Below are 23,336 nucleotides of genomic sequence, written 5' to 3' on the forward strand. Positions count from 1 at the left end.
ACCCGAGGCTGCTCTGAAAAGGAGACAGGCCGGTAGCAGACGACAGAAGCGAGTTATGGGCGTATTCAGCCCAGGGAAGGTGTTCGGACCAGGACACGGGGTTACGGAAAGATAGGCTGCGCAAGATGCGGCCGACAGTCTGATTGGCCCGTTCGGCTTGACCGTTAGATTGAGGGTGGAAGCCGGACGAAAGACTGACGGAAGACCCAATTAAGCAACAAAACTCCTTCCAAAACTGGGACGTAAATTGCGGACCTCTATCCGAAACAATATCAGAGGGGAGGCCATGAATCTTGAAAAAATATTCTCGATGACTATTTGTGCCGTCTCTCTGGCACAAGGGAGCTTAGTGAGGGGAATAAAATGGGCCGCTTTAGAAAATCGATCGACGACAGTGAGAATGACAGTATTGCCCGCCGACGCAGGGAGTCCGGTAATGAAATCTAAGGCGATGTGTGACCACGGTCGAGAGGGGATGGGAAGTGGTCTGAGAAGTCCGGCTGGAGGGGAGTTCCCGGATTTAGTCTGCGCGCAGACGGAACAAGCCGCCACGTAACGACGTGTGTCGCGTTCCCGAGTGGGCCACCAAAAACGCTGGCGAATGGAAGCGAGCGTGCCCCGAACGCCGGGGTGACCAGCCAATTTGGCCGAGTGAGCCCACTGAAGAACGGCCAGGCGGTGGGGGCGGAACGAAGAGGAGGTGTCTAGGACAGGTGCGCGGCGAGGGAGTGAGAGCGAGCGCCGTTTAACCTGCCTCTCTATTCCCCAGACAGTTGACACAACGATACGGGCCATAGGGAGAATCTCCACGGGTCCGTGGAGACTTCGGGGAATAGAGACGTGACAGGGCATCGGGATTAGTGTTTTTGGAACCAGGGCGTAGGAAATAACGAAATCGAACCGGCGAAAAACAGAGCCCAACGAGCCTGGCGCTGCTGAGTCGCTTAGCGGAGCGTAATGTATTCCAGGTTCCGTGGTCAGTCCAGACGACAAAAGGAACGGTCGCCTCTCCAACGACTGTCGCCACTCACCTAGAGCTAGGCGGATGGCGAGCAGCTCGCGGTTATCCACGCCATAGTTACGCTCAGGCGGCGACAAGCGTACGCGAAAAGTACGCCGCACGGATGGACCTTGTTGTCCGAGGGAGAGCGCTGGGAGAGGATGGCACCCACGCCCACCTCTGACGCGTCAACCTCGACCACCGAACTGTTTGGACAAATCAGGCATAACAAGGATGGGCGCGGACGTGAAGCGGGTCTTGAGGAGATCAAAGGCCCCTGGGCGAACCGACCATTTGAAGCATGACTTGACAGACGTAAGGGCAGTCAGGGGGGCAGCCACCTGACTGAAATTACGAATGAATCGTCGATAAAAGTTTGCAAAACCGAGAAAGTGCTGCAGCTCGACGCGCGACTTAGGAACGGGCCAGTCTAAAACAGCTTGGACCTTAGCAGAATCCATCTTAATGCCCTCTGCAGAAATGACAGAGCCGAGGAAATTAACGGAGGCGGCATGAAAGGTGCATTTCTCAGCTTTAACGTAAAGACGGTTCTCTAAAAGGCGCTGGAGGACGCGACGCACATGCTGGACATGAATCTGGAGAGACGGAGAGAAAATCAGGATGTCGTCGAGATAAACGAAAACAAAGATGTTTAGCATGTCTCTCAGGACGTCATTAATTAGTGCCTGAAAACGGCAGGGCGTTAACGAGGCCGAACGGGAGAACCCGATATTCAAAATGCCCTAACGGAGTGTTAAACGCAGTCTTCCACTCGCCCCACTCCCTAATGCGCACAAGATGGTAAGCGTTACGCAGATCCAATTTGGTGAAAAATTTGGCTCCATGCAGGATCTCGAAAGCTGATGACATAAGAGGGAGCGGGTAACGATTCTTAACTGTTATGTCATTCAAGCCTCGATAATCAATGCAGGGACGTAAGGAACCGTCCTTCTTCTGCACAAAAAACCCCTGCCCCGGGCGGAGAAGAGGAGGGGACAATAGTACCGGCCTCGAGAGCTACGGATAGATAATCCTCGAGAGCTTGGCGCTCGGGAGCCGACAGCTAGTAAAGTCTACCCCAGGGGGTGGTACCTGGACGAAGTTCGATACTACAATCATAAGAACGATGGGGGAGGAAGTGGCCCGGAACGACAGAACACCGTTCGCAGATCGTGATATTCCTCCGGTACTCCCGACAAATCACCAGGCTCCTCCTGAAAAACAGAGACAGAGGATACAGGGGAACAGCAGACATTAAACATTTAACATGACAAGAGACATTCCACGAAAGGACAGTATTCTTAGCCCAATTAATAGAGGGATTATGTTGAACTAACCAGGGATGGCCTAAAACAATAGGGGCGTAAAGGGGACTGAAAAATAAAAAGAAATGGTCTCGCTGTGATTACCGGAGACAGTGAGGGTAAGGGGTACCATCTCACGCTGAATCTTAGGAAGGGAACTGCCGTCCAGGGCAAACAGGGCTGTGGGCTGACATAAGTCCATGAGAGGGATACCATGTTCCTGAGCCCAGGTGTCGTCCATGAAGCAGCCCTCCGCGCCAGAGTCAACCAACGCCCTGCAGGTGGCAGCAGAGCCCGTCCAGCGGAGATGGACAGGAAGAGTGGTGCAAGACCTCGAAGGAGAGGCCAGAGTAGTAGCGCTCACCAGTAGCTGTTCTCTTACTGGCGAGCACTGGCCCTTTACCGGGCAGGAGGTCACGAAGTGTGCGGCAGAACCGCAGTAGAGGCAGAGACGGTGGGTGATCCTCCGCTCCTTCTCCTTAGCCGGAATGTGAATGCCCCCCAGTTGCATGGGCTCAGGAACCAAGGTGGTGGAGGAGGGTGGTAGTGCAGCGGAGAGGGGTGCAAATGAAAATGTAGCCTCCTGGTCGCGAAGCTCGGCGACGGCGATCGAAACGCCTCTCTAGGCGAATGGCGAGCTCGATCACAGCATCCATGCGGGAGGGTACCTCTCGGGAAAGAATCTCCTCCTTTACCTCCGTGCAGAGACCATCCAAAAAACGCGCGAGCAGCGCTGGCTCGTTCCAGTCACAGGAGGCTGCGAGAGTACGGAACTCAATGGAGTAGTCGGTAATGGACCGCTTACCCTGACACAAAGACAACAGGACCCGGGATGCCTCCTCCCCAAAAACAGAGCGGTCAAAAACCCGTATCATCTCCTCCTTGAAATCCTGATAGCAGTTAGTACATACAGCTTTCGCCTCCCAGATGGTAGTTCCCCACTCTCGAGCCCGTCCAGAAAGGAGAGATATTACGTAGGCGATGCGGGCTCTGCTCTGGGAATAAGTAGTGGGCTGGAGAGAAAAAACTACATCACACTGGGTGAGAAACGCTGCACTCTGTGGGCTCACCAGCATAGCACGGCGGGTTATTGATCCTGGGTTCAGGAGGCACAGGAGTCTTGGAGGCGACCGATGAATCAAGGCGAAGAAGGTGTACCTGACCTGTGAGGTGGGCGACTCGAGCAGCCAGGGTCTCGACGGCATGTTGCGCAGCAGATAGCTCCATCTCGTGTCTGCCCAGCATCGCGCCCTGGAACCTGACGGCAGTCCGTAAAGAATCCGGAGTCGCTGGGTCCATCTTGGTCGGATTCTTCTGTTATGAAGGTAAGTGAGGACCCAAAAGCGATGTATAAAAACAGAGTCTTTAATGAAGCTCAGAAAATAATGTCAACACAAAGTCTTCTCCTTGAGAGGAATACAAACAAAAGCAGCCCGCAGAGAGGGCGATAACAAAATGGCAAAACAAATGCTTCCCTCGAGCTGTAGTTAGTCCACGGGTAGCTGAAGAGTACCACTCTCTCGAGGCGTCAGGTAACTGGGCATAGAGATAGGGAATGGCATTTACCGGTGAACAGTTTAGTGACGGCGGATGCCAACAGGACAGGACTCTGGACAGAGACACACAGGGCTGTAGTTGCTTCTAGAGATAGTAACAGAGTGAGAATCCGACAGAGAATGTAGTGAGAGCGATGAGAGAAACAGAGAGCTAATCAGAGGAAAGAGGGAACAGGTGGATTAATGAGGAACTCAGGGAAGATGAGAAACAGCTGGGAGCGGAGGAAAGGAGAGGGAAAGTAACATAGAACGACCAACAGAGGGAGACAGAGTAGAGGGAAAGAACAGAAGTGAGACATAACATGACAGTTTCAATGACAGTTCCTGTACTTTGAAATGTGGAATTAAAACGCCAAATGGAAATTTGTCTGGTTTGATCAATCATTATTCTTGATAAACTGCATGCTATAAATATATATATATATATATATACAGGTCCTTCTCAAAAAATTAGCATATATATATATAAAATAAGGGGCGGCAGATCGCTCGGAAAAAGCGTTTGCCTCCGACGCTCCGCAGAAGGTCCTTCTTCGATATAATGGCGGCGGAACGGCGGATGGCCAGCGGGCCGGCCGCGGAATGAAGGCGGTAGTAAGGCGGCTGCGCCGTCAAACATGTTTGCGATATCGCCATTCTGCCGCTTCTACTGCCTCCGGAGCACCGCCAGCGGCCCGCCGACTTATTGCTATCTGGGAAGATGTGTTCTAAGTATTAAACTATATTTAACTTGAAACAGTGACCAAAACATTTTATGTTTATGACACAACGCACCCGAGATGCTACACAAGCATGTCTGACGCAGGTGTAAATTGACGGGTCCTTAAACAAGCCCTCATAATAAATCTCCAACTGATTGACAAATTCACTTGTGTAATGGATTGCTGTGAACTGTATGACAATGATTGACTTATGATCAATAATATGATAGTAAACAATACATTGTAAAGCTGCTTTTTGTCTTATCAATGATTAACTCTTCTGCCACAAGAATGTAATGCATTTTAATTATCTGAATATTTTTTAATTTATATATATATATATATATACATATATTAGGGTTGCAACGGTATGAGATTTTCACGGTATGATAACCATCTCAGAAAATATCACGGTAACACGGTATACGGTATTACACAATTACTATTATCAGTGAAAACAGAAGGGTTATTTATTTATTTATTTTTATTAGGCCATATCTATGTGTGTGGTACAGTCAAAATCCATCACGAAACTTTTAACTTCTCCGTCTTGCCTGTATTTGAGTTGACTCAAGTATCTCACACTCCCTGGAGACGGATGATGGAAGCTCCTCTTCGTTCATTCTCATTGATAGTCGCTCGCGAATCTATGATGTAATATTTAGGTGCGCGTATTAACACATAGCCTAATAATTGTGCAGTTTATATTCAAGCGACGCTTTTTGCTGAAATTTAAAGTGGCCTGCTTCATAGCTCATAACAACTTGCTCAGCAGCGTTCTTTAACCAGATATGAAATCCAAAATAATAAAATAAAATGAATTGCATCTGCCCATTAGACCCAATGGTATAATTATTGCACTACCACTAAGGGGCGCCTTTACTATAATAATGCGTGAAGAACTCGGATATCTTTGCTTGTTGACTGTTTCTGTGGAATGGGTAAATGTAAACTAAACGGAGCATTGTTAAGTATACCATTTAAAAAAATAAAATAAAAAAAAACATGAAACTGCTGTAAAACGAATTAAGTTATTCTGTGTGGTCATTTGTAATTATTAAATTTGTTTTACCCTACTCTAAAGCAAAAATAATACAAACTAAACATTATACCGACAGTTTTAACGTCGTTGACCAGGTAAAAACAGTTGTTGTTTGAAGCATACAGTATGTCTGTGCTGTATTTTCCGAACACAGGGGAGGCTTTAGTCTTTGTTCTTTGTCAGTGCAGTCTGAATGAAACATGACACAGTTGGCCATCATTTCATACCTGTCATTCAGCAACCCCATTTGTTGTGCCCATGCATAAACCTGTAGAGCTTCTCACCTCAGCCATGTGTTGAAAGGTGCTGGTATAATAATCTGTTTGTAGTATTTCTTAGAGAATTATCTGAAATAATCGTATACCTGTGACACACACACACACACACACACACACACACACACACATATACAGTACTGTGCAAAAGTCTTAGGCACTTAAGATGTTTTACAAAAATATTTGTCTTAAGATGGTTATTTATATCAGCTACTTGAGTGTGTCAATAGCAAATATATGTTTTATACTCCCAAATATTACTTTTGCTAACTGAATAGAATAGAAGAACATGGATCCCTACAACAGATGGCATGGCCATCACAGAGCCCCCTACTCATCAGGTCAGTCGGGGATTACACAAAGAGACAGAAGTAATTGAGACAGCCTACATAAATAAAAGCACTGAGGCAAATTCTCCAAGAACATCCTATCTGCCAACAACATGTGTCCAGGAGTACTTAAAAGAATTGGTGCTGTTTTGAAGGCAAAGGTGGTCACACCAAATATTGATTTAGCTCTTTTTATGTTTACTGGACTTTATATGATGTTAATTGATCATTAAAACCATTTATGTCATTATTTCTTAAGAAATCTTTTTCACAAGTGCCTAAAACTTTTGCACTGTACTGTATTTACAATACTATTTGTCTGATTTTCACATATCTTTATTTACAACAATATTAGCTTTAGGCCGCCTCATGAATCTTTCATGTCTGACAATGTCAGTGTCAATGCAAATTTAGCCTTTGTTGTAGTAGGCTAACAAAGAACTCTCAGCTCTGATATTTGATGAATTCAGAGTGAATATACAGTATATCCATCAGACTTTTCTGGATAGGCCAAGTCATTCATTTTTAAACATACAAATAGGAAGTATGTAAGGGATGAAAGATATATGGTTATAAACATGTTGACTGTACCATGCTGGTTTATAAGCAAGTAGTCTTCATCTAAAAATGTTTTTGTTGGTTTAAAGGAATAGTTCTCTCATCATTTACTCACCTTTATGTCGTCTCAAACTCAAAATAACTATCTTTTGCGAAACACAAACAAATATATTTTGATGGAGATATATGGTGTTTTTATCCATACAATGCAAGTCAATGTTGTCCAGCCCTTTCAAGCTCCAAAAAGGACATAAAGGCAGCATAAACGTAATCCATAAAACTTGAGAGGTTTAATCCATGTTTTCTGAAGATACGATCGGTTTAGGTGAGAAAAAGACTAAGATGTAACTCCATTCTCAATATAAATCTTGACATCTGCAATCTCTTTGGTGCGATCATGGTTTGAAACTTGCTAACACTTCTTCGCGCTTGATGCATTGCACAGAGGACCTTTTTGAGCTTGAAAGTTTTGGATCCTATTGACTTGCATTGTATGGATATAAACATCAAAAAAATCTTTGTTTGTGTTTTGCAGAAGAAAGAAAGTCATATGAGTTTAAGATGGAATAAGGTGAGTAAAGGATGAAAGAATTTTCATTTTTGTGTGAACTGTTCCTTTAAGGGTTACCATTTTTTTGGGAAAACTATTTACAACTTTGCATTACATTGTGGTCATGTCATTCCATTTCAATAAAAGATAATGACATTCATCTTCTGTTACTGACAGATTTATGTACAATGCTATGTAAATGTGCATCACAGTTTTATGAGGAATACTGTAATTTAATATTTTATTTTATCAAGTAATTTTTATAAGGCTATGTTTGTTCCTCTGCTAAAATTATTTCATTTTGACCCTTTTTGAACCCCCTTCAAAGATTATTTGTTCAAATGACCTTCAGCCAACATGGAGACAAAAATTATGAAGGCATTGTTTTAAGAATATTTTATTTCTGCTAATTACCTATCATCTGCACATACTGTACATCTAAAAGATCATGTAGAGAAGCAATTTAAACAGTTACTCCCCTGTAATGTTCAGATTTTCTCTATAAACAGCCAAGGACCAGTGTACAAAATGATTTTACAGAAAGAATCAGTTCAATTAAACTGTAATGTAAGCATATAAAAAGCTACCTACATTTATTTTTAGTAATTTTGAGGAAATATATTTACATTTGTTTGAGGGAATTATATAATTTGTTTACATGATCTAACTGTGCCCAAATGCAGAGCTATTTTTTATTTGTTTAAACATTCATGACAGGTGTAAGTTTGAGCAGAGAACTCTGAGAATGAATGCCGTTACTCGTGGAGTGGAGTTTTTCAAGGTTCTGCAGGAAACCACGATGCTTCAGTCCTTTAAGGATGGCTGAGTTACTGGAGTTTAAACTGATATGTGTCCTGCAAATAATGAGTAAAAAGATGAAGATGAAGATGATGAAATCATCAGTCAAACCTTCAGATATGAAACTCCAAACACAAGTAAGTGTTTAAATACATACAATCATAAACTTTAATAAGTACTAGTAAGGTGAAGTCGATTGCGGTATGAATACCTCAGTAGATCTTTCAATTACAGTGACATCACATTTGATGGAAACAAGCAAATATGTCAAACGAATGACCTCAAAACATTACCACCATTAACTAACCTTGGAGAGTCAATCCCACTATCTGCTGTGTTACTTTGACTCTCTGCGGTTTCTCCTGTGCGGGCACCTGCATGGTCCTTTATACTTGCATTGTGGATGTTGCCAGCATCCTCTGATGTCTGTAATGTGTTCTGGTGGTAGTCCATTAATTTAGGGTGACATATCCAGTGACTAGATTTGCCATCAGCTTCATCTGCAGACTTATGTAAGGTCTCAGCATCTGACTCCACTTCACTTGTCTGACAGTAGTCAAAAATGCTGCTTTCCAGGACCTCAGTAGGTTCAACATCTCCAAGACTGGTTTTATGTAGTCTTTTCCCCAGACCCTGGGCTTCTTGTCTGGGGCTGGCACCTTTTTGAAGTAGAGGCAAAGACTGGCGATCAGAAGACTGCCACCTATATTCATGCTGTCTTTGTGTGGTTCTGGTGGGTTCGAGATGACTGGTGAATGCATGTTCTTCGAAATTGCCATCCCAGTCTCCATCCAGACAGACAGGCTCACGGCAGCGAGCTGTACTAGTTTGTGATAGCTCACAGTCAAGCACACACTCTTCATTCCGGCACAGGGAGCTACAGCCATGCTCGTCCTCCTCTAGCTTCTGATAGATGCCATGTTCATCATCAGTGTACACCTCGCTCTCAGTCTGGCTTGTGTTTCTGTGTAAGGTCTGACCATCTGATAGTTGCTGGCTGCTTGTCATGTTGCCAGCTTGCTGGTGTGAGGACAACAAATCAGGATGGTAATGAGATTCTTCTTTACTCTTTAATATATGAAGGGAAAGTCTACGCTGAATTGTAGGTTTTGGCCATGAGAGGGGTAATTCTGTTGCGTCACATGAAGGGGTGAGATGATCTACAATGTTCTTTTGGTCAGAAACATTTCTTAAATCTCCATCCTGAAGAGCATTATGTTTCATTTCCTTTCCTCTGCCATTTCTAATCTCTTTGCTTCTGACTTTATTCTCTCTTAGCTTAATTTTGTCATTTATCCTCAATGTGCTGCTATCAGGGTAGACAGAGCTGTAATCTCCACAAAGCTCTTTAATTGGTTTAGCATCCAGGGTGGAGTCCACAGTCAGTGCTCTTTCATGGAGATGTTCGCAGGGTGTGTCCATCAACATGTGAGATTTCTCCACACTATCAGTGATTGCTTTGGCCCTGTGAGGATCCCAGGACTTTGACCTATGACCTGTTCTTTCACGATGTCTGGTGATAGGATTCTTGGCTTCTCTCCTCCTTTGTTCTTTATGGATGATGTTTGGTTCCATGTCTCTTCCTGGTAAACCCATAAATGGGTTCTCTATTCGTTTCTTATAGACACATTTTGAATTCAGAATGGTACTTTCTTCTTGGTTGTCAGGTTCATGCAAACCTAATTCTGGTCTGAGGCGAGACAGAATGAGATCATCTGCCTCTACATTTTCAACACAAGGCAGAGTCTTGCTCTTTGCCCGTTGTTTCTCTTTGGATGAAGGGCCTCTTCTCTTGCTGCAAGTAGCTCTAGGGACAGATTTCTTGCCCCCAACCTTTGAGGTATTGTGCCTCTGCTTAGATACAAGGGCTTCAGTGGAAATGCCCCTGTCCACATCTTTCTCTGTGCCTTTCTCAGCTTTCCCCTCAAGCTTCTTCATTAGAACCGTGTGTCTTACTAGATTGTCCACGGTCAGCTCTGGGTTGATCCGTTTGATGATGGCATGTTCTAGATCCCTAGGGAGGTTATTCAGGTCGTCCTCATCCCTGACCGGCCATTCCTCAGGTGGGAACTGCCCAGAGAATGTGGCATATTCTTTCTTGAGCTGGTTCTCCTTCTTTCCAGTGTTTCGTCGAAATAGGTTAAGCCCAAATTTGCGGCCAGCTTTCTCCTTGTCCTTGCGGCTGGTGGTGGTGGATTTGCTGATCTCACTGGCCTGGTAGTCTGCTGCTGTAGAGGTGGACTGGTGCTGAACAGAGGGCTTGTGTTCTCTCTGCCACTTGAGACTTTTACCAGTGCACTCACTAATGCTGATGGATTCATGGTCCTGAACAGGCGGAGGTAAATTGGACAGAGGGGTGAAGCAGCTGCAAGATTTACAGTGGGCCATAACAGGCACCTCAGTGGAGGTCTCCATGCAACTCTCGTTGCTCACCAAGTATGTGATGGGAGGAGGTGATGGCAGGTCATTGTCACCAGTACTCCACCAATTCCTCTCATTCACCATGTTGTTGGTGATGAAGTATGTTTGAGGAGTGACGACAAAGTAGCCCTCACCAGTGTGATAGATCTTTCTCTCCTTAATAAGAGTTCCCAGAGCATTGTACAAGATATCTTGAGTGGGAATGGTCATTCCTGAAACAAATAGGGATATTGGTCTCAATTTAGCTCTACAGCAAGGTACTGAAGTGTTATGAAGCAGTGTGGCTTGAAATATATACACAATAAAAGGTTTTTCCAAAAGCACAAGTAAGCACAATGGCCCCATATAACACCTGTGATTAAAATGCATTTTCGGTGATGGGATCATTATCTGATAGCACTTAGCTGTAAATGTACCCAAGACGCACTGTGATCAGATCATGATCGGATCACTGAAACTACATTCTAAGGTTGTCAGGGACGGATTATGATTACATTCAAAGAAGGTGTAAATGCAAATGTGTTTTTGTTATCTGGATAACACCGTTTAATGACAGATATCATTAAATTTGCTTTTGTGGCATGAAATTTAGCTTTGGTGGCATTTTAATTATCCATCAATGTTTTTAAAATTCACTAAAAGATTTTAGTTACCACAGCCTCTAATGTAAAATGCAAGCTTTTTCCATTTTAGGCTTGTAAGTGAGTGGAAACATGTTTGACTGCAAGATGTAAATGCAATCCAGCAAGTGTCCAGATATGAAATGCATGTTAAAGGAATAGTTCACCCAAAAATGAAAATTCATGAATTATTTACTCATCCTTGCGTGGTTCTAAACTAATATGCCTTTCTTTTTTCTTTTTGTTCCTCAAAGGGAGAGTGATGTCAAACAATGGCAGTGAACGGTGACCATCTCTTCTAGCTTCAAAAGTATAATTCAGAAGTAAAGAAATTATATAATGTGACACTTGCCTTGTTATGAAAAAGAAATCCAACTTATTATATAGTGGAAATCTTGGCCGACAGTTGCTCCCCGTTCATTTAAGTGCACAAGAGCAGAAGAATATGTAGCCCCCGCTGATGAGATGGGTTGTTTAAGAGAAAAATACTTTGTTTCGCTTCAACCCTAAATCTAGCGATACAGCATTAACAACAGAAAACACAACACAGCTGCACACAAACCAGAGAACCGAACTTACAAAATGTGTCTGTAGTGTTTGAAGTTAACAAATAGATGCATTTCTATGACCAGCCTTATTTGTATAAAACGGAGTACTCAAAAATCAAACTGAGAGAGATGGAGGAGGCTTGAGGAGGCTGAATGCAGACAGTCACACCATGTCCTAACAGACATGACATGCCATGCTGTAAAAAGTTTTATTTTCCCTTAATTACAGCTTTTGTCCTAACCAGCCACAACGAGCAACAGGACATTCTGTAGATCACTTGACTTCTATTTGCTGCATTGCGCGTGTAGCCCTGTCTGCTGTTAACTGGCACGAGTCCAATATCTTTGTCATAACAGTATATTGAAGCTAGCATCTCACTATCTGGACAAAAACAACTTAATTTAGGCTGTGAATGTCACACCTACTGAGTTCTTGCTCTTTGGTATGGTATCAGCTACTTCTGCCTTTCTCACCAATTCTTCCAGTTCACTTTCAGTAAGCTAAATATATATATATATAAAAAAAAAAAAAAACTGTGGTCTCATGTACTCTCTGTCTGACTTTGGCTTCTTTTTGTATGTGCGGCTCTTCAATCTCTCCAAGTTTGTCTTTCAAGAGAGATCAATGGTCAGTCACAGTAAACACAGTTTTTCACAAAAAAATACATTAGATTTCGATTTGTTTCTCACCAAACCTTATCGAATGCCTTCAGAACCAGCCATGAGTCACATTGAATATATTTTTTAATTTCTGATTTATACTTTGCATCCTTTTAAAGCTTGAAGATGTGGTCACCATTCACTGCCATTGTATGACATTACTGAGCAGAATATTTTTTATTTTATTTCTCCCTTTGTCTACCGAAAAAGAAAGTAAGTCATATTGGTTTATAACAACAAGGGGGAGTGAATAAATTTTTTTTGGTGAACTATCCCTTTAATGTCATATGTAAAGTTACCTGGGTGTGCTTTCATCATGTGGTTGATCAATGCTTCCTGGTTTACTACCACATGGGCAACATTCATGTCCGATATAACAGAGCACAATATTTCAGACAGTGGGATGAACTGAGACTGGGAGATTGGTGACATCTGCACTGGAGACAGATCACCTGTAGAAAAAAAGGAAATTTGGGGTCACTATCTTTTCTCACTGAAGTAAAATAAATTTGTGCACAAAATGGGTTTGGATGGGAAAGAGTGGGTGAAAATATCAAACAAAACTAATAGATAAAGCAAATAGTTGGTTTAGGGCACATATGGCCCTCTGAAGTCTGCTTCTAAAGAAACCACAAATAAAAATGTCCCATAAATCTATGATAGTGATGTCTTGAAAGGAAAACAACAACATTCAAAAATGACAGTGTTTGTTCAGTGAGAAGTGAGGTGGAACGTTTTAAACTGTAACCCGCACACACACACACAAGACGAGACAGTCACAATGTGAACAAACACTGCTTTATTTAAAGAGCAGGCGAAGGTACAGTAGGGAAAATCCAGATGGAGAATGGTCGAGGAAAGCGTAGGGTCGAGAGCCGGGGAATCAATATATAAACAAAGGGGCAAATCCGGGAGAGAGAAGTCAAAGGGAGCGTGAGGTCGAAGCCGGGGAATCAATATACAAACAAGACAAGCGAGAGGAAAAGACAGGGGAACAAGGGGGGCTGGCAAGCTAAGGGGTAAACGAGAGGAGTACAAAACTAGACGAGACTAGCGGGGGGCGAAGATGCGGGGTAAACTAGAACAATAACCAACCCGAGTGAGACGAACGGGTTGTGATATATATAGGGGCGAGTGCAGGTGTAAACAATGATAGGTGATGAGACGAGTGCAGGTGAAACTAATGTGGTGACTGAGAGCGGGCACAGGTGTACATAATGTTCTGGCCATTGGGAGCGGGCATGTGAGCCCGAGGGGGGAGATAGTGTACGAGCATGTGAGCTCGTAGGAGTAAAACGAGCGTGCAAGCTCGAGCGAGCAAAACGAGCGTAGAAGCTCGAGGGGGCGGAGCGAGGGAGCGGGAAGCGAGCGAGTACGCTCGCGGAGTGCGTGTGTGTGCTCGGTGAAGCCGAGCGTGCGCGTGAGCTGGACGAAGGGGAGCGCGTGTGCGTGCTCGAGGAAGCGGGGATGGGGCAGAGGAGCGGGGTTCGTGACATAAACTAAGCAGCTAAATTACAATCAGTTTACGAAGACAAAACAAATCTGCAGTTGAATCCCAAATACAAGGATAAAGAACCACAGTAAATTTGCTCAAGGAATTTCATTTGATCTTTCTAAAGGCAGGGAATGTTTCTATTACAAATCAAGCTTGTCGGCAAATTACATTGTCCAAGCTAGGGACTGTGCACATTTATTGCTGTTTGAAATAATCACACATTTCTGTTTTAACCAGTGTTTAAAACAAAGGGGGTTCTTCATTTATACTGTATGTGGTTAAAGACATTGAAGAATTGTCTCAGTGCCTTGCTTCCATTGACAGAGCCACAGACAATAGTAACACAAGCTTGCAAAGTCTTGATGATCATCTAGAGATGGCTACATTAAATCTAGGGCTCTTACTTACACTCTGTTGTTGATTAATTTACCAAAGCCCAGATAAGTCTCCCACCATAGTTCATCTGTAACTGTTTGAAAGGACCCCCAGGGCCAAACTCACTTTTTTGATTGATTCAGCTTTGCACTTTGCATATAGCACACTTAATAAACATGACATAATAAAACAAAATGTGGTAATATAGCAAACTAAAATGCACAGGTAAAGAAACTTAAACTTGGCATACAGTGTGTAAGTCAATGAATGCAGTAGGGTCTTTTATACAGTGGGCTTGTTTTTGTGTGCTTTTCTTAGCAGACCATGGGTTCAAATGAAAATGCCATTTCTTTCAAATAATGTAAACATTAGTGGCCCTCATACACTTGGACCACTTAATTCAATTCCCAGTGTCTGGTGGAAATGTCACCAGATTTCCAAAGGAGGGGGAAAAAAACCCCCCACTTAAAATCACTGCAAGCTAGAAAATATTCTTCTTATTACTCTCTGAAATATTAGATTCTGATTGGTCAATGGAGTAAAAACCCCATATCCAGGGATTAAGTAATATCAAATCCATTATCTGGGTATTGCTAGTCATCTTTACTACCTCTCTGATTACTCTGCGATCTCCAAGTAAACTAATACAATTATTTCCACTCAAATCAATGTTTCATGTCCATTTATTACAAGGCCCCTCTACCCTGTCTGGGTTTATTTTGCGATAACAACCAGCTGACTGTACATTATCCCTTACATATATTACTAGATTTATATAAGTAAAGGGAATGAAAGAAGGATGGTCTTCATATGGTCTCCAAGTCTTATCACACACATTTTATGAAAAGCCACTCCTGTTCTCAGGTTCGCCATTTCTGCATTCATTTTCTATAGTTCCCTTTAAACGTGTGACTCCCTGTGCTCTTAGCAACTATTCCATTCTCTTTTGTCCTAATAGAATGCTCAGAGATAATGGTATGCAGAAACATGCTTTCGTTTCTTCTTGTTTTCAACTTTTGACACTGTTTCCATGGGAAAAACATCCCAGCTGAGGTCTTAGACAGGAAAACATCCTTTCATAGGTCTCTGGCCACATGCAGTCTAAGAGGTCAAACAAGAGGAAAGACTAATGAATAAACTAGATAAATGCATTCTTGTCTTCCTTTATTTTTCAGGAAGTGGTCAAAAGTGACACAAACACATCCTTAGGTTGTCCTTGGGACTTTAAGGCTGCAACAGGGAAGGTGTTTATTACTGTTACAAATGCATTTAATTGACTGAAATGATGCAAGCAAACTTATTAAACAAAACAACAAAAATGTTTTTAGGATAAGTGTGCTTCGAATAGAGTCCTTCCAGAGAGAAAGTGGGAAACGTTTTGCACAACAATTGAGAGTTCCTGTTTTAATTTAACTGGCTAGAGCATTTGGCTGTTACCAAGGACACATGAAGCCTTCCTCTCTCCAAACACTCTGGGCCCATTGTATCATGAGGCTGTTCCGACGACATTAAGACCTTTGTCACAAGAATACCTTACCATGGCAACCACTGGCAATGGCATACTGTGGTCACATTGCAAATAGTGGCATGGAAGGTGTAGAAAGGGGCTAGGAAAAAGTGCAACTCTTGATTTACAAATTACAAAAGAATATGAAAACAATTTCGGGTAACATTTAAGCACAAGAGGTTAAGAAAGAAATTTGAGCAAAGAAGACATGGAAATCACATGGTTGTAGTGCACATACTCAGAAAACCCAATTTTTCCTTATCACATTACCCAACATGCAAAAATATTTAAGTATATGAAAAACCAAGTTGCAAAGACCAAAACAATGAATAAGTGAATATTACAGCACATCAAACAGTTGTTAGGATTTACCTTAAACCAGTGGTTCCAACCAGATCTCATGATTCTCAAGTTAAAATAATATTACAAGATGGCAATATCATAAGAAATCATTAGTTCACATTTGCTTACATTACATCAAAAATGTACAAGTTTTACTCCCATAAAGAAAATTAAACAAACCAATGAACAATGTTATTATTTTTTATCTAAACATAGTCTAACCCCTTACCCAAACCCTAAACCTAACCATAATTTAATAGGAAGTGTTTAAGGTTATTGACATACAGTGCATCAGTCATTTGTCTTCCAAAAATAAATATGGAATGAGTAACCAAATTTGTTTATTTGTGTTTTCTTTCTTAAAATAAAGTGTGGGATAGGAGGCTAGCAAAAATGTGATGCCTGTATTGTTTCAGTTTGCAATTCTTTTTGTTGATTGGTTGTCTCTATGGAAATAAAAGCTGTCTCTTTTCATATGAGCCCTTTTTCCAAGTTGCCATGGGACTATATAAACAATGCTTGATACTTTGCCAGACCCACAAAATATTGAAATATTTGTATTCTTAATTTATGTTGCTTATTTGCAAGATTTCCAAAATTACAAATCTACCTTATTGATCATATTTTGTTCCTTTTAGAACCATGGAAAGACTCATATATTTTGATATTTTATTGTTAGTGCATGTACAATTAAGATATTTCTTTTTAAACATCATGGTGAATTGCTTCATCAAACATCTACCTTGTAATTTCACATTTTTAGAAAAGGTCAGAAAACAGTTGTTGCAGAAGTTTTACAAAAAAAAGAAACGTGTGGCTTTTTGAACAACAAAGGCAGAATGTAAGGCAAAACAGCTTAATTATCGTTTTGATTCCTGTTGGGGGGGCAGTTCACTTCGGTCCACGCTGAAAACTACCTGGTCATTTGTGGGCGTCAAAACTTCACAGAAGGAAACCACAAAGGTAGTTAATGTGCAAGGGCAGTGTTGATTCAAGAAATACACACACACATAAGGAGCTCTTCAGTGATTCATGTCCTTGTACTAATAAATCCAATATTTTAATGTGGTTCATTCATCGTCACAGCTATAACAATTACCTTGATTGTGCTTTCTGAACCATCTTGAGTGGCTGAAATAACAAAAACCCACACTGGGCTGTGATCCCTCTAAAGGAGGTGGGAAATAGAGAGCGAATGAAATATAACCTGATAATGCCACACATGTTGTTTAAACCCCTAAAGCAAATTTCTTCCTCTGAGGAATTATGTGATATATGGGTGGCTGAAATGACATGCTTTTCTTGACATGTCCAGGCTATCATACATAAATAAATAGTGCTAAATTCACTTAAAGTATATGATTACATTGTTTATTAAATAGTGAACTAATAGAATATACTAGTGCTAAATTCACTTAAAGTATATGATTACATTGTTTATTAAATAGTGAACTAATAGAATATACTAGTGCTTTAATACTTTTATCTAGAATTTTGAGCTAAATACAACTACTAACATGGTTTGTCTAATAGAATACAGATAAATTAAAATAGATTCTTTAAGTTTAAAATGCTTCCAAAGTTTTTAAAGTTTAAAATACAAACATGCCATTTAAAATTTACATTTTTAAATGTAACGTTTAAAAACGTTGTTGGTGGTTAAACTGATTTTGACCAAGCAATGTCTAACATATTGTAACGTTTGGTGTCATAGGATTCAAGAGATGCAGGAGTAGGAACTTAAAATCCTTTATTCACAAACATTGGAGCGAGAGCAAACATAACAATACGTGAGCACAAACATATCAATCCAAACGTAACAATCCAATTCAAGGACTGACAACTACTGACAAAACTAGAGGGTATACACTTGGAACTTAGTAAGGAAATGGCATACAGGTGGGGATAACGAGGCAGTGATCAAGGCAGTGACTTCTGGGAAACGTAGTGCAGGAGAGAACTTCAAAATAAGAGTCCTTGAACGTGGAGCAGATAGACTATGACACATATGGTGCAACACTACATTGCAGGTTTTGAATTCAAAATTCAAGTTCATGGTTCAAGGAAATATACCATGCCATAAGCTGGAAATCGAGCAAGCTCACAGGGTTCCCATTTGTTAATCCATGGATGAGGCAGGCCCCGATCAATTCTGGACACATTTCTGAGATCATCCGATAAAGATCTTGTGGTACGTGAGGCGAGGAGAAAAGGAAGTCTTTCTTGGAAGAACCACAGCATGTTCTTGTTTTTGACACACAATAAATTTTTTCTTATATATCAAAATGTCAAATGTTAATATGAGTGGATTGTCTCTCTCCACGTGGAATGTGAAAGGGTTGGGGCACCCGGTAAAAAGAAGGAAGATTATTTATCTTCTTAAGTGTAAGAAATATTATATAGTGTTTCTTCAAGAAACACACATTTCTCTGCAGCAAGCTGAAAAATTTGGGAAGTTATGGGATGGGAATTTGTTTCTCATAACACTGTTAAGTAAACATCTACAAATGTCTCAAACAGATTAAAGATAAATTAGGAAGAGTAATTACTGTTTTAGCTGAAATTCAGGGACAGTCTTATTTCGGCTAATATATATGCACCTAACATTGATTATCAGGGCTTTTTTATATATCTTGAAGGGATGATGCAAGCCGCTGGCACCCCTCATGATATAATATTGGAAGGAAACTTAAATCATTTGATGACTCAGTCATTGATCATAGTGAAGCAAAAGTGTGCAAGCCCCCTAGAGCAACATTGACGCTTCACAGGATGTGTAAATATCTTGGTCTTGCACATATTTGGACACTTTTGAAACCATCTGGTAGGGACTTAAATTTTTTTTCATCAGTCCATAAGATTTACTCTAGAATATATATATTTTTATATCTAAGTTCCTAATTTCATCTGTTGTAGATTGCTCAGTTGGAAAAAAAGATTGTCTCAGATCACGCCCTGGTGTGTTGACACATATGCACTTTAATGTATCCCTTTTGCAAAATCCTGAATTCAAACAAATGTAAAAGGCTGAAATCAATGTCTATATGGAGACCAACTGGTCCTCAGTATTCTCTGTGGGTGTGGCTTGGGAGGCACTTAAGGTGGTTCTTAGGGGCCAGATCATACAGTATGCCGCATTCACCAAAAAATCCAAAGAAAAAGAACAGTTGGAATTGGAAGGGAATATTAAAAGTGCCGAGGCAGAGCTGAAGCAACGAATGTCGCCTAATGGCCTGATTGAAATATATATATAATACTATTTTGTCACGGAAATTGGAGTTGTGGCTATTCAGGGCAAGACAGTCATACTTTGATACAAGGCAGGAAAACTTCTGGCTAGATATATAAAACAGAGAGAGTCTTTTTCTACCATTCTCTCAGTGAAATCTGCTGGTGGTGACATATGTTCCACAGCCATTGATATTAGCAATGCTTTAAAATAATACTATCTTGATCTTTATAGCCCCATGTCTTCGTCTACTGAAGAGGATATTAGAACCATTTTATGATATTTGTGGAATCAGTACAAGTACCTAAACTGAAGACTGAGCAAAAAATCTTAATTCTGAGATAAACTTGGAGGAGCTTGGTGAGGTAATTAAGGCCTTGCCTACAAGCAAGTCTCCGGGGCCAGACGGCTTTGCAGCTGAATTTTCTAGATCTTTGTAGCAAGGTTCACAATGGGAAAGGAGGAGGCCGGAACCGGCTGAACCATCAAAATAATAGTTTCATTAAAACGTAAACAAAAAGACACAGAACACAAACGCACACACTGCAGCTGCGTGTGGTTCTCTCTCTCCCGAACTGCCGCATTCTGCTGCACTTATCCCTCTCCTTGGCTGATTAGCCCGCCCTCCTCCTCGTCACACTCCTCCCTCCTTTCAGGGGGTGCTGCCCTTCTGGCCCTGCCTGCCGGCTGGGGAGGAGGACTAGAGGAGGGAAAAACTAAAACAAAGAGGAGAGGGAAATGGCAAAACTGAGCGACAGTGAGAGAGAGAGAGGAGAGTGAGGAATAACTGGGTTTGCCAGCGCCCAGATATGCTGTCGCCCGGGCCCTCAGCCACTCCCCAACCTCTGGCGGACAACAGCTCGCTCCTCCCCTGGTAGACAGTAGTGGGTCCTCTGGCCCCAGGCAGACAGTTATGATCCTCCACCTATTTTCTGAACTGTCAAAATAATGGTTTAATGAAAACTTAAACAGAATCTATGACTGGGAATGTTAATGCTATTAAAATTAATTGTATTCCAAATATCTGCTACAATCTCCCTATAGATGTCTCCCTCACTTATTTCAAGCAATTTGATAGCATAGTGAAGTCTTTCCTTTGGAATGGTAAACATCCCAGATTACACTTCAATAAATTACATAGGTGGGCAAAGGTGGGCTAGGCCTACACAAGATTTTGTTTTATAATTATGTATTTGGTCTCAGACATTTGGCTCATTGGTTGCTTCCACCAGCATAATCAATCAATTGAGGCTGAACAATACAATACAAAAATAATAAAAGTATTTAACTGAACTCATATAAGCCATATCACGAGTATCACTTCTTAAATTGATAAGTGTAGTACAATCCAAACATTAATAGTAGATAAAACACTTTATGTTAAAATAGACTGGTAGTGATTGAGGTGATTGAATCCCCTGTTCTCTGTAAAAGGTCTTTGAGTGTAGTGTCAGAAAAGAGCTATAAATGTAAAATTAATTAATTCAAAATCGTTAAATAAGAGTGTTTTTTATCTTCATCAAAGCAAGTAACATTTCAGCTTTAAATTTTTATTCGTATAGAATTATATCAACATGAATATAGCATGTTGTGACTCCGGCTCTGAATATCATGATCAAACACAGGCGATGGGCCAGGTAAGCTGAAATCATGAGATTCATCCGCCAGAAGAGCAGTGCCAGAACACAACTGATGTAAGGTATTCTTCTGAAAATTCCCTGCAATTTTAAGTTTCAAACACAGATGATGCTAGAGGGCATAACATTATTTAGTGCAGCTTAAAGAGTGAACTTAAAAATTATTAAGTCAATTCTACATTACATTTTTTTTTAATAATGTTCTAGTTCATAAGTAAATATTATTTGTGATATTTTTACTATGTGTCATCATGTATTAATCCTAAAGTATTAAACCTTGTCATATTTATTTCCTTATTTGAGTAAATTTCACTGGTAAATAAAATAATGGAATTTATTTTACTTTTCGAAGCTGGTGTTTCCGGCATGCACTGTGCTTGAATAATTAATGTGCTAATGTGCATTGTTTCACTGTTTGCAAGTTTATTTACACTGTTTTTATTTTTAATTTTGTTGTTACGTAGATTAAGATACTTAATACCACTGAGATTTACAAAAACTGTGTACAAAAACGTTTTAAATAAATATTAAGTAAATACAATTTTACTATTCGTTTTTTTTTTTTGCAGTGTAGACTGGACAGCCAACGTATGCACTGTATAAAGTTTTCACCCATGGATTTTATCTGAATGAAAGATAATACAACTGATCGTGCCTAAGTCAAATAACAGTTAAAGACATTGTGTCCCATGTTAAGAGATTATATAGAGACAGCTACTGTGGAAAGGGCATAGTTCTCTCTTCCGCTGGAATTCTTATTTGTCTGAAACGTTGATCCCAGTAATCCTTCAAGCCTTCAGGCATCTCTTCAGACCCATGCCAGTCACTGCCCCAATGGCTTTTATCCCCCCACCACACACACTCACTTAATGTGTTTTTACTGATTTTACTGAATAAGACCATGTGTAAATGCCTTCCAAGTCTAATTTCGAGACTCAAACAACCTAAGGGGGTGTCAAAGCATCTGGTTGTTCAGGCTAAATGGAACTACGTATTAATCGGACAGCAATCAGATCGATCAAGATGTGTAAATACCCCCCCTTAAGAACTATGTCAAAGCATGAATCAGCCAAGAAAACAATAAGACTCTTATGTAGTTTTCATCTAAGGAGGGTAGTTTCAGTCCAATATTCAGTTGCAGGATTAGTAAAAGCCACCTGTTTGTCAGGAGTCTTGCAGTATTTGTGTTTTCATGCATGATATGCACACATTCATTTTAGTACTGGTTTGCTTTGTTTTGCATGGTTGGGCAAATAGCGATGTTTTGTGCTCTCATTAGTGCCTGAAGGGTTTGCCACACCTTCTACAGTGGAAGCTTTACAATTTTGTTGCCTGCCATGCTACAAGTAAAAAAATACCCATATATCCACTTAAAAGAGGCTCTAGACATTTACCATTTAAAGCCAACAGCACTCACAAACCTGTATAATAACAATCACACCTTTAAAGCCTTGTTCAGACAGGACCAAAAAAATATGTATATACTGTATATATATATATACTTTTTGGTGTTTCTGATTCATATTTGTTTAGTTGTCTGTAGTCTGATCTCTGAACAGCAAAAAAATGTAATTTTTACAAACCCGATCCAAATAACATCCATATGTGGTTTGAAATACAAATAAAATCAGATGTTTGGAAATTTATTTCAGTCTGAATTTCAAGTATTATATTTTTCTCCATTATTTGGGAAATGTACTGTGTTTAGCTGTGACTAAATTCACTCAATGACCACTGTTTATAGGGGTAAAATACAAGTAGATTTTTGCATGTAAACATCTTTACCGGCTTATCCAATGTGTGCAAGTATTTTGCTCATGACTGTTAATGCTTTGATGTCAAAAGCAGAGAATAAGCTAATGATTTCAAATCTCATATAAATACAATTTACATTTTTTTAAAAGGTGGTTTTTAGAAGTTACCAGTGTGTGCATGTAGAGTTTGTGTGCATGTAAACACACTCATTAACGCACACCAATGTGGCTATAAAACATTCAAATTGCAGAACATATTTGGCCAAGACTCTTCAGATTCTCCCCACACATGCATGATGAATAAATTCTCTAGTTTATTAGACTTATTAAAAGGTTGATATCATTCATGATACTCTGTGCCTACGGCCTCGTCCCTATGGTCTCGTGCCTGCGGCTGAATCCCAGCAGTGCTGATGTAGGGCCATATCGCACTCTTGCTCGTTGTGATATTGCTTAAATATATATATATATATATATATATATATATATATATATATATATATATATATATATATATATATATATATCACACACATTTAAAATTAAACTTCTCTCTCCACTTCCCCTCCAAGAGAGACCTCCAAAAATGCCAAATAGCTGCCCCATTTCCCATTAAACGAATCCCAATAGTTTGA

General features: G+C 40.7%; 1 protein-coding gene across 1 annotated transcript in view; it reads right to left on the reverse strand.

Moving 5' to 3' along the window:
- Positions 1-7,735: 7,735 nt before the first annotated feature.
- Positions 7,736-23,336, reverse strand: part of LOC127660960 (storkhead-box protein 1-like) — a 36,384-nt gene continuing 20,783 nt past the window's right edge. The window contains exons 2-4 of the mRNA XM_052151465.1: positions 12,662-12,814; positions 8,421-10,746; positions 7,736-8,169 (exon numbers count right to left, since the gene is read on the reverse strand). Of these exons, the coding sequence (XP_052007425.1) occupies positions 8,016-8,169; positions 8,421-10,746; positions 12,662-12,814 (2,633 nt within the window). The 3' untranslated portion in view covers positions 7,736-8,015. The remainder of the gene's footprint in view (positions 8,170-8,420; positions 10,747-12,661; positions 12,815-23,336) is intronic.

Source organism: Xyrauchen texanus, chromosome 20, assembly GCF_025860055.1.
Source record: "Xyrauchen texanus isolate HMW12.3.18 chromosome 20, RBS_HiC_50CHRs, whole genome shotgun sequence".
Lineage (NCBI taxonomy): Eukaryota > Metazoa > Chordata > Actinopteri > Cypriniformes > Catostomidae > Xyrauchen > Xyrauchen texanus.